Genomic DNA, 16,687 nt, shown 5'->3' on the forward strand with positions numbered 1-16,687 from the left:
GTTGATTTCCATCACTCACTTAAAGTGCCATAACATAAAACCAGACTCACATTGTATAGGCAAACCTCTAATCCAGCCTAACACTTCAATGACCTCTCAAGCACGGGATGTTCCTCTGTAAACCAGAGACTCTACATTTTTAACATTTAACAAAAGACATGTGCAAGAAAGTGAAAAACAAACAGAGGGTATTTATTCTGGCTCATTTCATTTTTACGTAATCTGTCTTGTTGTTCCACTATAGAATAGCATAAACAAACAGAGTAAAACAATGACCAGCACTTACATTTTCTAAGTAGGTGGGGGAAACAGACCCACCTCTGTTCTCTAACACATACTAACATTCTCACCACGGCATGAACGCTAGGGGGACATCCGGAAGTTTGTTTTCTCAGCGAAGGATGAGAGGGATATGAAGGTCTGTGATGCGAGTCACTACAATGTCTATATAGACACGAAAACACACAAGCACAACACTACATGAAGAGACACCCTTAACAAGCACATTCTGCATGTGAATCTTTAAACACAATCAATACCAAGAGATCAAACTTAAAACAATGTAACTGAGGTAATATAGACATTTTTCTAGACACCCAGTAAATTGATTTAATCAATTTTATGCATCTTTTTCTTTCTTCATAAGGATGCCTCTTTTTTTGGCCAGTGTTTCAAATTCCTCCTCGCCTAGTAAACATGCATTCTAAAACAATATATATATATATATATATATATGAATAAAATGAGTTGAAGTGTAAATTGTACAAGGCTTGAAATTTCAAATTAAACTGCAGAACTGTCAACCATGTTAGCATATGAAGGTATACATCACATACACTATCGTTCAAACGTTTGGGGTCACTGTTGTTTTTGTTTATTTGCTTCTTGTTGTTTTTAAAGAAATACTTTTATTTAGCAAGGGCACATCAAATTGATCAAAAAATTATATTTCAAATAAATGCTGTTCTTTTGAACTTTCTATTCATCAAATAATCCTGATAAAAAGATGTATCACAGTTTCCACAAAAAATTTAAATTCTCTCATTAATTACTCACCCTTGTGTCGCTCCACACCTGTAAGACTTTCGTTCATCTTCAGAACACAAATGAAGATCTTTTTAATGAAATCTGAGAGTTTTCTGCCCCTCTATAAAGACCCAACACAGCTACCACTTTCAAGGTCCAGAAAGGTAGGAAAGACATCATAAAAGTAATCCATGTGACTCCAGTGGTTTAACCTCAGTTTTATGAAGCGACACGAGTGCTTTGTTTGCGCAAAAAAACATAATTAACCACTTTATTTAAGAAAATATCGATCTGCAACGCGCGTTCACAAGAGCATCATGACATATACATGTTGTGTTCACTCACGCGTCAAAACAACACGCGTGCACGAGTGTTCACAAGAGCATCACGACGCATGCGTTTTGTGTTGCGTGAACATGATTTGAATAATATTATTTTGTAAATAAAGTAGAAAATTATGTTGTTGTTTTTTTTGCGCAGTCAAAGCACTCATAAAACTGAGGTTAAACCACTGGAGTCACATGGAGTACTTTAATGATGTCTTTCCTACCTTTCTGGACCTTGAAAGTGGTAGTTGTGTTGGGTCTCTATAGAGGGACAGAAAGCTCTCAGATTTCAATAAAAGGTTCTTCATTTGCATTCCGAAGATGAACGAAGGTCTTACGGATGTGGAACGACATGAAGGTGAGTAATTAATGACAGAATTTTCATTTTTGGGTGAAATAACCCTTTAAGCAGCACAAATATATTAAAATATAATTTACTATATTTTTGATCAAATAAATGCAGACTTGGTGAACATATTAAGAGACTTTTTAAAAAAAGATTCAAACTCCAAATTTTTCAACAGTAGTACATATTGAATTTTTATTCATTTATCTTGAGATGCCACAATGTAATTTATTAACACTTAAACAGGTTGTTTGTCTAATAGAATGTTTAAAATCTACTGTACCACTGTATGTAATCAACAGCTGTTGTCTAAAGCAGGATCATGTTTATTTGACACAGCTGAAGTTCACTAACAGCAGACAAAGTCTGACTTAGACTATTAGAGGGTTGCCAGACGTTCAGTATACAACCCCCACCACCAAGTGCTAGAGGCCTACACATTCACTCAGACTCAAAAAACACAAACACAAACTGGCCTGCCAGAGCCAAAACACACATATAAACAAGCTGTATACGCTTAATAGAAAATACAGGAAAAATGTTCCCAACAAGAGTCTATTTATCCTGGGAGAATTTATCCTAAATTTCAACAGGTCTGCACAGTACACTTATAAAATATGGAGTGTGTTTTTCCTCCAGTGAAGAAAAGTAAAAGAAAAAATATATATATAAATGACATCTGCTGAATTTCTCTTCAATAGAGTCTGGTTGAAGGAGGAAGGTATCTTATCTCTCAGTCAATCAAAACAAGCTACAATAACACACATAATTAGGAGATTACCATCATCCCAAATCCAACAACTGCACGCAACTCAGACTTAGTCTGCAAAATAGTCTTCACACGGATTTAAATTCTTTCTTTTCAGATAACTGAATGCAGCTGCATTAAGGCCAGTCATCGCTGATGCTTGTTTATCAGACGTCCCAGAATGAATCAGAGCAGCAGTGCAGAAATGAGTGAGCATGGAGAGTCTGGAGGTCACTCAAACTCTACTACAGCCGCTTTTTAACCTTTTTGACTCAAAGGCCCCACCCCACAGTATTTCTGTTGTAATTATGGCAAAGCTGCTTGTTTTCAAACGTTTTTATTAACAGAAACTGTGATTGTCAATATACCAAATTAATTAACCTCAATTATGTTTGTGATTACAGAAATGTCAAGAATTGTTTGTTTTTTAATAAAAATAAGCTGTTAATGGGAAATTAATAAAAGGAATCATCAGTTACATCTTGATTTTGTTCTTTTTAGCATTTTAGTCAAGTTTAATTATTATTATTATTATTTTTTTACCTAAGGGGCCGTTTACACACCATTTTCAACTAAAAATGGAAAGTTTTTATGCGTTTTGGCTGCTCATTTACAAATTTTCAAAGTGCACGTTTTTTGTAAACAATACCGTTATCATCTCCGTGTAAACTACAAAAACGTGAATTTGTGAAACCGCTGACGTGACGCGATGTGTACGTGTATTACGTGTTCAGTCTATAGGCACGTAGTGTTTCTTTACAAAGTGATGTCACCAACTACTGGCCTGGCAGCATAATACAGCGTTTTTAGTTGTTTTCAGGGATCCGTGTGAACGGGATCGTTTTGACAATGTAGTCGTCTGTACACAAAACTTTTCAAAATGGCAAAGGAAAAACGTTTCCATTGTTAGTACATCGTTGTCATGTAAACGTACCCTTAATTTACATTTTTAATCATTTTCCTGCAACCCCTTAGATGTTTGCTGAGGCCCCTTGGTTGAAAACCCTAGGCTTTGTGCTTGCTAAGGCTATACTATTGCTCATACACCGTAAAAAAACAAAATGCTTGAAATTTTAATGGTAAATGACTGTACAAATGCTACAGTAAAAACCTCTTAATTGATCAATGCCATGTTCCTCTACTATATACAGTGAAAAACATAAATCCAAAGGGACATTTCATGTCATTTTACAGTACAATACTGTTAAATGTACAGATTTTGGAAGTAAATTAAGAGTCATCTTATAAGTTAAATTGAAAAAACTGAAATTCCCACAATTCTCAGCATGACACTTTACATTTGATGGTATTTCAATTACATAATTGTGTTTCTTTTTAGTTTTTGTTATCAGTTATGTACAAATGTTACATCTTATGTTTTTTGATTAATGTTTATTGCACTAAGGTTGTGTTCACACACACACACAGTGCAGTTCATCTGATTAAGTGTGAACTCTGCCATCCGAACCTTAATGCGTACCAAACAAGCAGATCAGGATGCCTGAAAAGAGGGGTCTCAGTCCGTTTCCAAATGAACTCGGGTGCGGTTCGACTAAAGTAAACGCAACATGGACCAAAGACATCTAAACGAACCAAAAATAGGACGTGATGTCACAAGATGCAACCATAAAAAGGACAGAATGCTCAAGCATACCTGTTTTTTCTCGATATGGGAGCTATGTTGCCCATTACAGTTCAGTGCATGTGTCAGAAACGCTGTCTTCTTGCAGCAGATCTTCATTTGTGTGGATTTCCTGCCACTGTTTTGACTCCTTTACACAATTTATAAACTCTTCATGAGTTTTCAGCTGGTCAAAATACCATTCCATCAAATATATGCACATACAACAAATGCATTTAGTCCAGCATACAGCACTGTTTTGGATGTTCGTTAAGTTCCGTTTCAAAATATTTTTTTTGTTGTTGTTGTTTTTGTATCTTTAGGTTCGGTATTAAAAATGACAGTGTGAAAGCTGAGAGAGAACCTGGACTAAATGTGTTATTTTCTCTCTTTTTTTTTGGTCCAAAAGAACCAAGAAAACCTAACTAAAGTACAAACACACTCTAAAAATCTAGTTTGAGTTATGACTGGGAATGATGAGGAACCATTACTGTCTTTCCATGGTTTTACATTAAATTAAGCAACATCTAAACTAAATAGTCCGATCGGAAAGCGGTTAGGGATTCTTTTTCCTTTTTTTAATCACTCAAGACCAGTTTCCAGAAAAGCCCGAGGTGAAAACGATGCAAAACAAACCTCACAGCTTGACGTTACAGGAAAATGGCAAGATCTCCCCATGGCACTGAAAAAAGTGCAACCCTGTTCAAAATCCCAGTCTAGGAAACAAGGCTCCACAGCTCCAAGTTTCTGCCGTGGACCATGCAACCCAAAAGTACAGTTAGGGGAGAAGTTTAAAATGTGAAAAGACGTGGCACACTGCCACACAGATGGGGGATACAACAGAGGGAGAAAATAAATTCTCTGGCTCGCTGGAGGCATTTGGGAGATTTGCAATTAAGATTAGGCCTGACGACGCTAGGACAAGGATCAGGCTGCTTCAGTACACACAATTATGCAAACAGACAGCATGATGTGAGGCATGTGTGACTAAACCGGCGACGAGACCCCATTGAAAGAGCAAGAATGACTGGGAGGAAATGGGATATGTGAATGAGATAATAAAGAATAGTTCAGTAGAGAGACTAGAGTAAATAAAGGCAAACTCTCTGTGTCCCTCTGTGTCCTTCAATCAATACAAATTTCCCAATTTGATTCTGATTCACAAGCTCTGATTTGATTCAGATTTCATTGTCCAATTTGCTTACATATGAAAAAAAAAATTCTCTCTGCTAATGCTGTAAAATATACAAGGCAGTGTTTCAGAATTAAAATGAATAATTTTTCTATTTATTTTCAAAGGTGCTGTATGTATTTTTTGACTGTACTATAGCACAAAAATAGCATAATATGTTTGCAGAGATTTAGGAAACGATAAGTTCACATACTTGTTTCTCCGAAAGACAATGCTACACCCAGTTATTCTACTTTGAAATGTGCATTCCATGTGGGAATGTCTGTTTTTGTTTTGGTCTGCATGATTCCGCCCGCTGCCAATTTACCCAGTAGTATTTCAACACCCTGGGTTGCCATTTGGCGGAAAACACAGCGTATTGTAGCAAAGGAAGCCAGAAAACAAACTAGGTTGGAGATCACAGATTCTACCCAACCTAAAAAGCCTTGGCTTCCATCTAAAAACTATATGTAAAGAGGCATATTAAAATGCGGATAAATCACCTCATCAATTTACAGCATAAGGCTCCTTACCTTCCATTGTCAATTGCATTCATTCATGTAGCGTGTCCTCAATCTGGCGACCAGCATGACCGTTGAGTCTGAGGAGGAGGGGGCAGGAGAAACAACCCTCTCCAATATTTTGAATTTCGACTGCAGTACCCATTCCAACCACTAGCCTATCAATATTACATACTGCACCATTAAATGGATAGTTTACCCAAAAAGGAAAATTACCCCATAATTTACTCACCCTCAAGCCATCCTAGGTGTATATGACTCTTTCAGCCAAACACAATCAGAGTTATATTAATAATATTCTGGTTCATCTAAGCTTTTTAATGAGAGTGATTGGAGGATGAGATTTTGAAGCCCAAAAAAGTGCATCCATCGATCATAAAACCTACTCCATGCAGCACCGGGAGGTTAATAAAGGCTTCTGAAGGGAATCGATGTGTTTGTGTAAGACAAATATCCTTATTTAAAACTTAAAATAACGAGCTTCTGGCCCGACAGCCATATGCATTCAACTTGCGTCTAAAAAGCATTAACTTCTGTGACGTAGTACACAATGACATGACGTACTACGCAGTATAATGTAGGACATAGCATAATACGTCATGGTGTAGCGTAGAACGTCATGGCATTGTGTACTACTTCACGGAAGATAACGTTTCTTAGACGCAAGTTGAATGCGTGTGGCTGTCTCGCCGGAAGCTATTTATTTTACTTTAGGATATTTTAATATAACCAGGATATTTTTTATATAACTCTGAATGTGTTTGGCTGAAACAAGAAAGTCAAATACACCTAGGATGGCTTGAGGGTGTGTAAATTATGGGGTAATTTTCATTTTTGGGTGAACTATGCCTTTAAAGAACCAGCTCAAAAGAGTAATTTATTTTGAGAATAGGACTACACTGTTTTTGATTCACTAAAAGAACCAGTTCATAAGAGTCATTTGTTGTCATATGAATCTGACTACACTTTTTAATCTTATTCAAAACAGTCTATGATACGGAATGGCATGACGATAAATGAATGATGACAGAATCCAGTAAGCTGTTATGAGAACACTGAATTACTGGCCTGAGAATTGCTCTGTTCTGCCAACTGCAAGTGCTTAACGAGCATTTTAACACTTGTTTAACAAATTAGGAAACAAATTAAAACAGCAACAGCCCTGCCAACTCTTCCGTGCATGCAGACCGAAACAAACAAATGGCTGAGCCAAGATCTGATGAGTAAAAACAACTCTTAACCACTAAATAAAAGGTCTTCACGGGCATGAAAATCAGGACTGCACCACACGGAGACCACAGCGCTCTTATCATTTCTAAATTGACATCATCTTTGAGATTAAAGAGAAAAGATAACGTTGATTACTTTTGACAAAAATGAAAAACATAGAATGTGCTTTCATGGCAGTTATCAAATAGTTAGAAAAGCACCCTGGTTTTATTTTACTGTAATTGGAGATCTTTAAAATCATCTAGGATTGAGCAAGGAGGTATAAATGTTCTCCAAATGTATCAAATCTTGTGAGGTGTGAGATGAGAGGGAGAGAAAAAGCAAGAGTCTTCCGTATGATCAACAAATCACATATTTTTTTCTGATAATCAGACCTAACAGGCCATAATTGCTTCCATATCTCCTCTCTATTTTCAGTGGGTACATGGCCTCACATTTCATTCAAATGAAATTGGGAAATATTGCAGCCAAACAGGGAGGGAGCTTTTACAGTGATGTTGAGAGTATGGCAAAATGCCCTCCCACAAACTACACACAGATGCTTTTAATAAGCCGAGAGTACAGAACCCATACCGCTATTGCCTTTATTTTGTATTTATTTAGCTAGATCCTGATGGAGATACATTCTGACTGCCTATTTCACAAAACCAAGCAGCTACAGACTCACGTAAATTAAAAGTAATAAGAAAAGTTTGTGGCACATATGTGCTGCACTTAAAGAATTAAAATTATTTCATCCTTTACTCACCCTCATGTCGTTTCAAACTTGTATGACTTACTTTCTTCTGTGGAACATTAAATGATATATTTTGAAGAACGTGGTAACTCTTTGGTTACTATTGATTTCCATTGTATGAAGAAAAAAATGAAAAAAAAAAACAATGAGATGTTTTATTAAAATATCTTCTTTTATGTTCCACAGAAGAAAGAAAGTTTTTGGAACCACATGAGTGGTTAATGATGACAGAATTTTAATTTTAGGGCGAACTGTCCTTTTAAAGGATTAGTTCAAATTTCCTGATAATTTACTCACCCCCATGTCATCCAAGATGTTTATGTCTTTCTTTCTTCAGTCGAAGAGAAATTAAGGTTTTTGAGGAAAGCATTCCAGGATTTTTCTCCATAAACTGGATTTCACTGGGGTACAATGGTTTGAAGGTCCAAATTGCAGTTTCAGTGCAGCTTCAAAGGGTGATCTGTCATTTTCTAAAACAATGTACAAATTTATATACTTTTTTTTACCACAAATGCTCGTCTTGCACTGCTCTATAATGCGCCATTACATAATCATGTTGGAAAGGTCACGCATGACGTAGGCGGAAGTACCGCGGTAGGACAAAAAAATTCTCCTCCAACTTCACAATCATCTGACATCATTGTTTTACCTTTTTTTGTAAAGGGCGTTTGACTTACTCTTTGCAGACACTGGATCGGTACTTCCGCCTACGTCACGCATGACCTTTCCAACATGATTACGTAATGCGTTGCGCATCGCAGAGCAGTGCAAGACAAGCATTTGTGGTTAAAAAGTATATAATTTTTTATTTTTTTAGAAAATGACCAATTGTTTCGCTAGACAAGACCCTTATTCCTCGTCTGGGATCATGTAGAGCCCTTTGAAGCTGCACTGAAACTGCAATTTGGACCTTCAACCCTGTTGAAGCCTGGTGAACTCCACTATATGGAGAAGAATCCTGAAATATTTTCCTCAAAAACCTTAATTTCTTTTTGACTGAAGAAAGAAAGACATAAACATCTTGGATGACATGGGGTGAGTAAATTATCAAGAAATTTTAATTCTGAAGTGAACTAATCCTTTTAAAATAGCAGAGTATCTGCATTATTATTTTGGAGTTGCCTTGACAAAGCAACCCAATATGCGTGCTGGAGATTCAATTGATAAAATTGGCCAGTCGGTTCTGGAGAGAAATATTTATTAATTTTCCAGTGCATCTCTTTTCCCAAGTAAAAAACTTTCTAACACGGTCTGAAGTAACACATAAGCACCCAGGGTGCACAGAAAGGGCTAGATTTTCATGTTACCTCGCTTCATGCCTACCTAAATCAACGTGAAGGTATAGCATATGACTACACTTATGCACAGAGGGGAAAGCTTAACATAGATCAGACATGAAAAAGTTCAAAACCAACACAGAGGCCAACAGATAATCTGTAACCCTCCATCTCACCCACAGCGAAACCCTTACAGCCCTAGACAGCTTTTGGAGGAAGCATTAAAGCTTACAGCCATCTCAATGGGTAGGCCAATAAAACAAGGGCGGATTACATTCTTAAGAGGCACGTTTATCCAAGCACTTCACTCTGTTTCCAGAACAACCTTCCAACCTGGGAGAGGAGACTAGGTGTCCGGATCCGTGACGGGTTAGGATCTACGTTGCCCTGAGGTTTGGGGTATACGGTCACGCAGTTATGTGAAACATTCAGATCTTTCCTACTGTAGCTTTTTACAGTCACGCTCGGATTTTGGCTTTAAAATGATGTATTTGTCTGTGGCGATAATAACAGAGGTTTCCAGAACACTGACCAGTATAGCCGCAGGCTTACTTGTGAAACAAAGGCAGATGTAATATTGGACTCAGCTATGAATGTGGTATCTATCAACAGAGACAATGAATGCAAACATCTGTATTCTGGTGATGTGGCTGGAACTCTGGATGTGTCACAGTATGTAATGTAGGGCACATTAAAATGATGATTTTTCATCCTTAACAAGATAATAGGACAAAAAAAAAAAAAACAGTAATAATAATTACCACAAGGTCACAAACATTCACAGGAAATCCGAACAAAATGATTGTCAAATGCTTTCAGCTGTTGATCGCGGAGATGCACGTTAAACCAAAAGAGGAGGGTTTTGAAACTCATATTCAAAACTTGCATTTTAGTAGATATAGTGAAGAAAACAGATTCCTATATCCAATTTTAAACCAAAAGTATCTAGAAGACATTATAATTCATTGTTAAAATGTTTACATATTGCTAAATATCATACTGTTTTTTTCTCTTATAGTTTGTGAATAAAGCCCAAAGTATACTTCACTTTGTACGCACAGGTCGGACATGCGCATTTAATTTTTTTTTTGCAGTAATTAGTTTATCCACAAGCTGGCAACCAAGGTAGACGAAGAAAATGGCATAAACAAAACAGACCGAAATGCATGCAAGCTACAGCAAAATTGGAGGCCTACATAGACGAGAGATTGTGCGAAGAGGTTAGAAAGTACCCTTCATTTGTACAACTCTAGCATGAAAGAATACAAAGATATTTACATGGGTTGTAACTCGTGGCAAGAGATTGCTCAAAACTGTGCATGCGTCGAACGCCTGTGTATGCGTACGAGTCAAGTGAAGTATATTTTGCAAGGCTGTGCGTTTGACGATGGGTACGCATAAAAAAAAGCATATCCAGGGCTTTGCTGGTAGCTAGAATGAATTCAAATGTCACAGGGAAGTGTCTGAGCAGCTAGTTGTTTCAATATCTCATTCTTCTCAAGCTCTGATTGACCAGTGTGTTGTCATTTCAGGTTCAGAGGAAGGCAAAGTCTGAGTGGATTCAGCTTTGACAAGGCCTGAGTCAATTAATTGCTTTGTTGAGCTCATTATGGTCCACAGGTAATAAGTCCTTTTGTGTCTGTAGTTCAAGTGTTTTTTTCTGATGTTTGCTATGAAAGGAAGCCCATTAAAGGCAAAGGAAGGAACAGCAAATTGCACAGATGGATGACTCAGGTTTACCATTCAGCTCAAGAACACAGTTCGATTCACCAAAAGTACCTGAGTCTTTAATTGGAGACAGGAAGTACAACTTAAGTGAGAAAGACAAAAGGTCTATTCACTGTAAAAACCTATAAGAAACAAGTCTTACTTCCTGGGCACTTCAATTGTATTTTCCAAAGTGAAGTCAATGCATGTTTGATCCCCAACCAATAATAACAATAGCATTCATCTAAAAAGAATAATATTATATCACAGTAAATAACATGCTTAAATGTCCACGTTAAACTAGCAGTGGGCCTGTAAATTATAGACATCCTTAAAAACATGCTAAACAAATGCCATCAACTATAGTTTGTAAGCCAATAAAAGCTCCCATGAACATCATAAAAAAGGCTAAATTTTATTTAATAGAATTGACTGTACACTATTTTGGCGTAAACTGGTAATTATAAGATATACATAAATCAAAACTAATAAATATCAGTATTTTTATATTAAATTCATTACATAATGTCAATTAAAAACATGCCACTGTAAAGGGCAAACTAGATTTTTACATTTAACAAGTATTTTACATTTACACTGAAGAAAAAGTGTTTGTCTTTACAGAGCTGACCACCTCAATGTACAGTTGATAGGACATTGCTTACTGGCCCACATTAAAAAGAGCCCACTATGATATTCTGGTCCCTAATTGCAGCTCCTTCAGTGTAAGTATATGAACTTGTTTGTCTGTTACATCATCCTCCAGGTGTAAATCATACATTTGATTGCTTAGAAAAGTAATACAACTTTAACACTAGTTATAATGATGGTTGCCCTACCAAGCACCACTTAAAAGAACATCACAGAAGTATCAAGTGTCTGATGAATAATGTTATTGGGATCTACATGTAATGAAGGCCAGGTAGCTGTGCGAGTAAACCTCATTCTGGTTTACCAGTTACCAGAAATGCCGGTTCAAATCCCGCTAGGAGAGGAGCGAGTAGAACCAGAGGGGTTACATACACAAAACTCATCATGGAGTGATGGTTCCTCCAAAGATAAAATTATATGCAATAACCATGCTGACAAAGTCAGTAAAACAAATCAAGTTCAGATAGAAAAAAAACAACTTTTTAACAGGCTCCTATGTTTACGTTCAGTAATTTGACTGGCAATGAAAAGTTTATTAGTCAGTTATTGAAATATCTTGTTTTCAAAAATGTCACTTTAGTCAGTTCAATGGTATTTAACAAATTTGACTGTCCGTGTGTGCTTTTTTTACAGCAGCAAAAGGAACACGGTTGTGTTTACTTGCTACTTGCGAAATCTTGTCATTGCTACTCTAATGATGGACAAAACATAATAAAAACTTGCAGCTCGGCAATTGAAAGCCAGCTCATACGCACACCGTCATTCATCTTGAAATCATATGATTCGATCCGCGTCATCTGATTGGTTCTTCTGTGGACTTAGAGGATGACAAAGGGAAGTGGCGATTAGCGGTTTCTGCAAATGAACTGGTATTTTTTTTAAATCGGCTGTCGCTAGGATTTAGCGGATTTGAAGCTAAAGTATCTGATGAACGTACACTATGTGCGGAGTGCATTCGCTCAGTATCATTATCTCATTTTTGACAGAGGTGGCATTTAGCAGTTTTTGCATTTGAACTCTTCAAATTTTCCTTAAAACATCTCAAAATGTCTGCCAAAGGCAGTGTTGGGGGTAATGCATTACAAGTAACGTGAGTTATGTAATCAGTTACTTTTCAAGTAACTAGTAAAGTAATGCATTACTTTTAAATTTACAACAAAATTTCCGAGCTACTTTTTCAAATAAGTAACGCAAGTTACTTTGTTTTCCCATTTATAGACTGACAGCTCTCCTGTCCCGATGTTGAGTGAAATTGGGAGTAAGTGCAGAGGTGTTGTGTGCGCTGTGTGAACATGATGGTTATTTGTAGACTAAATGTGAGCATTTACTCATGTCATTTGCACAAAAACAGATTTTTAACAGAAAACTTCGGTTAAACATCCCATTTGTTTTTAATTTTTTGTTTGTTTTTATTGTTCAAGTAACTTTCTACTTCAGCATTTGTTTGAAAGGTTTATTTGAGCTGTGCCCTCTACTGTACAGGTGTGAATTTGCATTCCATTCAGCCTGTGGCTTTTTCATTTCACTTTTTGTGTCAAAGGGCCTTAACATTTGCCAAAAATTAAAAAACAAGGTGGGAAAAGGTAACGCAAAAGCACTGCAATTAGTTACTTTTTTAGGAAATAAAGCAGTATTGTAATGCATTACTTTTAAAAGTAACTTTCCACAACACTAGCCATAGAAACTAAAACAAATCACTTACAGACAATTTCAGATATGAGATAATGTCCTTTTTTAAGTTATCAATGTTCAATCTTACAAGATGACTTTTGATGTCTTTCCTGTTCTTCCTTCTATTCTTAAGGCTTTTGTGCTCTTTGATATTTCGATATCAGGGATAAAAAAGACTGGGTTTCATTTCTAGCAAAAATACCTCAGCATGACTATATTAGAAACAAAACTCTACAAACTGAATTTCTTATATGCTCTTTGCTCATGGCGAGGTTTCAAGCATGTACAGCAAACATGATAAGGTTATATGAATAGATATGAAACCAGTCCTTGGAAAAGAATACAGAGAAAAAAAGATAAAAGAGCTTTAAAGTTGACTTGAGCTTAATTGAAGCTGTAGTATCCTATGGGATAGGGCTAAAAGTTAAATTATACCCACATTTTAGCAACAACATCAGAGGGTATATGGGAGGCCCTCTTTTGGTAGGCACAGCTACCATGAAATCTTCATAGGCTAGTAAATTTCTTCATGCATAATTCCACTATGCCCTGGGAGGGTATGTCTCTTTAACAGTGCTGGAGCAAAACTGTCATATTCTCTCAGGCAACAGCCAAATTTCCAAGGACTAAAACATGGGAACAGAGCAACAAATTCATCAAAGGTTAAATATCCTCTGTCTATCCCCTACTTTGCACTGATAGCTGGCAATGAATTTTAATGTCTCGTAACTGAGCTTACACAATAAATCTGTGGCATCCACCGGCCACTGTGGACAGAGGAGCGCCACTCTCATCTTTATAACTTCCACATGTGAGTTATTTAATTCAGCATGAAGTATATAAGCTGTGGTTCTGCCTGTGGTCACGCTGACATGTCAGAACACTGTCACTTATCCATGCTGTAAATTTTTTTTCATCATTACAACATCTCTGTGTCCATCCATTTAACCGTTCACAATAATTTCTGTCGCTCCATCTCGATTACATGAGTTTGAACTTGATTTTCTTTATCTGTAAGTGATTAAAGATTGCAATGGTGAGATGCAACGGTGACTAATTCCATCATTCCAAGAGCTTGACTAAAATAGTCCTTTCAAAATCCCTACCAAATATAAAAATATACACACTGTTTTGGTGGGATAAAGTACAACTGAAGACAGATTCATAAAACAAGTCCCTATTGAGCTGAACATTCTTATCAATATCACATGCTAGCAAGTCACCTGCTGCATCATTTACTGACCCAATTTGAGGCATAGTTCAGATTTTGAGATAAAAAATAGAGTGAAGATGGCTCAGTAGTTTTAGAGAGAGAAAGAAAGAGACAAAACTAAAAGCATCTCAGACACTTGCAGAAGACCAACCTGGAGGACACGAGCACTCTTGCGCTGCTTCTCGAGCTGTGCGAATTTTCGACTCTCCCTCTTTGAGTCTCTGAGAAAACAGATGTATATGATATACATATATACATATATATACACATTAGTGATTTAAAATAACACTGTATGGATAAAATCCGTAGAAAAACGGAAAAAGCATAGGCTACTGGTAATTTTCCGCCAGGACATTTTCTGTCAAGTTAAATTTTATTTAATCCTATAACAAAATACGGGAGGGGTGGAAATCAATACGGAAAATTCCTTCATGTTATTTAGAGTTTATAGTATGAACAACTATTCTTCAATTAATTTCACTTCTAAGTACGTTAGTCGCAAAATAAATACATTCTAAATACACAATACAATATAAAACCAAATTAGAAGGCAGATAAACTGCCTAATTGTATCCAATGTTTATAAAAGTAGCCAAGAAATGTCAAAAATAGAGTCGCCTCACCTCTTGCACGAGTTTCTCTATCGCATCCCAAAGAGTCGCGTGCGCATCCAGTGTCGCGTGCACAGGTTGAATCACAGACGGTCTCTCCATCTCCAGAAGCTCAATTTTACGCTCAAGATGAGAAGTTTTGACGTTCATAAACAGACAAACTGCCACCGAAGACGCCGACAACATAAAACATACGAGGGTTGTTAAGCAATTAAATATTTGTGATGAGTGATGATGTCCATTGCTGTTTGACGTCTTTGACACATCTTTTGAATCCCCGGTTGAATCCATTTTCGGCATTATGGTTATCTGACAAAATTATCCTTGTTCTTGAATCCTTTTTTGAAACACGAGTAGATATTTTTTCAGTAAAGTGGAGTTTGTGGCTTCGGCGTAACTGCGGCTGACAGGAGACGCTGCGATGTGATGCACACTAGAAGAGAGCGTGAACTGCTGAAAGTCTGCTGCGCGAGACAAGCTGGTGGTCGCGCGCCTCTGTGTCTCGAACCCAGGTTAAATTGTTTCCCTCTGAAGTATGTCTCTAGTCAGCCCCTTTTCTCGCTGCTGAACTACCGTAAACAAAACAATAACCGACAGTGTGCGAATTGTGCGCGCGCGCGTATGTCTGTCTTCTCCCCTCCCCGACCCAGAGGTCAAAAGTCAAAACAAAAGGTTGACTGGGGGTCTTAAGTGTGTTACTGTAAGTAGGCTATATGTTTCAATATTTTCAACATAAAAGTTTTCAAACGTTTCAGTAACCACAAAAGTGAGATTAGGCTATATGTCAGGATGTGCTAATATATAAGGTGAACTGTAAATATTTATCATTTTATTATGACCACACATCACAAATATAAAACAAAAACACAACAAAACAAAAACTATAGCCTACCGTACTACACCATGAATTTGAAATCGACCACTTAATTTTAAAGGAATATTGCATTATTATAACTGATTTATTCGTGCACAGTGTACATCATTTGTTTCATTAATGAGCGAGTACATTTAAAACCTACGTCTTGTCCTTTAATAAAGAAGATAAACTAGTCGCAATTTTCAAAATCTTCATCCTCCAACATAGCGAAAATGTATAACCAAATATTTGACGTGTATTGAAAGATTTTTCGGAAAGGCTATCCGTCTTTCTGTTTTCTGTTATTTGATTGTGATGTCACGCAAGCTCAACTCAAGTTGGCCAATTACTAAACATGTTCATCCGCAACTAACTTGTAAATCTATGCTTCAACCGCTAGAGGTCCAAAAGATGTTAACTCACTGCACAATGTGACAAAACACAATTTGGCGTGCGCAAAACCAACCTCGAAAGGAAAACGCGGATATAGATAAAATGTACTTATGACGCGTGGTGTCCAAAATACGTAAACTCACATACTAATATGGAACGAAAGGGGCAAAGTATGACAGCAAGAACCTTGTACAGACCACATTACACGACCCTTTAAATGTCGAATTATTAGTGGTTTATTGCACAAAATGTTTTTATCCGTCCGTAATAAAGAACACATATCGGAGTTGCAGCCAAGATAATTAGCTTTAGATCTTGCGAAATCTCAAGATTTTCCCCACATGATGTCCATATGCTGTCCGAAGTTACATAAACACTAACGAAAAGACTGCAGAACTAGAAGAGCATATGTATGAACAAGGCCCTATGGTGCCATCTGCAGGAGAGACATTGTACTATCGGTCCATTTTCCTATTGCCCAATGATGGATAAATGTTAATAAAAAAAAATGCACTGCAATACATTGTAAATGCCAGTCCACTATTATCAATAAGAATAACAAAATAAATAGACACAAGTGGTA

At 36.9% G+C, this 16,687-nt stretch overlaps 1 protein-coding gene across 1 annotated transcript in view; it reads right to left on the minus strand.

Annotated features, from left to right (window-relative positions):
* LOC127503197 (collagen alpha-1(XXIII) chain) overlaps positions 1-15,480 on the minus strand; it is a 101,443-nt gene extending 85,963 nt beyond the window's left edge. Inside the window, exons 1-2 of the mRNA XM_051876693.1 lie at positions 14,868-15,480; positions 14,396-14,465 (exon numbers count right to left, since the gene is read on the minus strand). Of these exons, the coding sequence (XP_051732653.1) occupies positions 14,396-14,465; positions 14,868-15,155 (358 nt within the window). The 5' untranslated portion in view covers positions 15,156-15,480. The remainder of the gene's footprint in view (positions 1-14,395; positions 14,466-14,867) is intronic.
* Between the last annotated feature and the right edge of the window lie 1,207 nt (positions 15,481-16,687).

This window comes from Ctenopharyngodon idella, chromosome 21 (genome assembly GCF_019924925.1).
Source record: "Ctenopharyngodon idella isolate HZGC_01 chromosome 21, HZGC01, whole genome shotgun sequence".
In the NCBI taxonomy this organism is placed as follows: domain Eukaryota; kingdom Metazoa; phylum Chordata; class Actinopteri; order Cypriniformes; family Xenocyprididae; genus Ctenopharyngodon; species Ctenopharyngodon idella.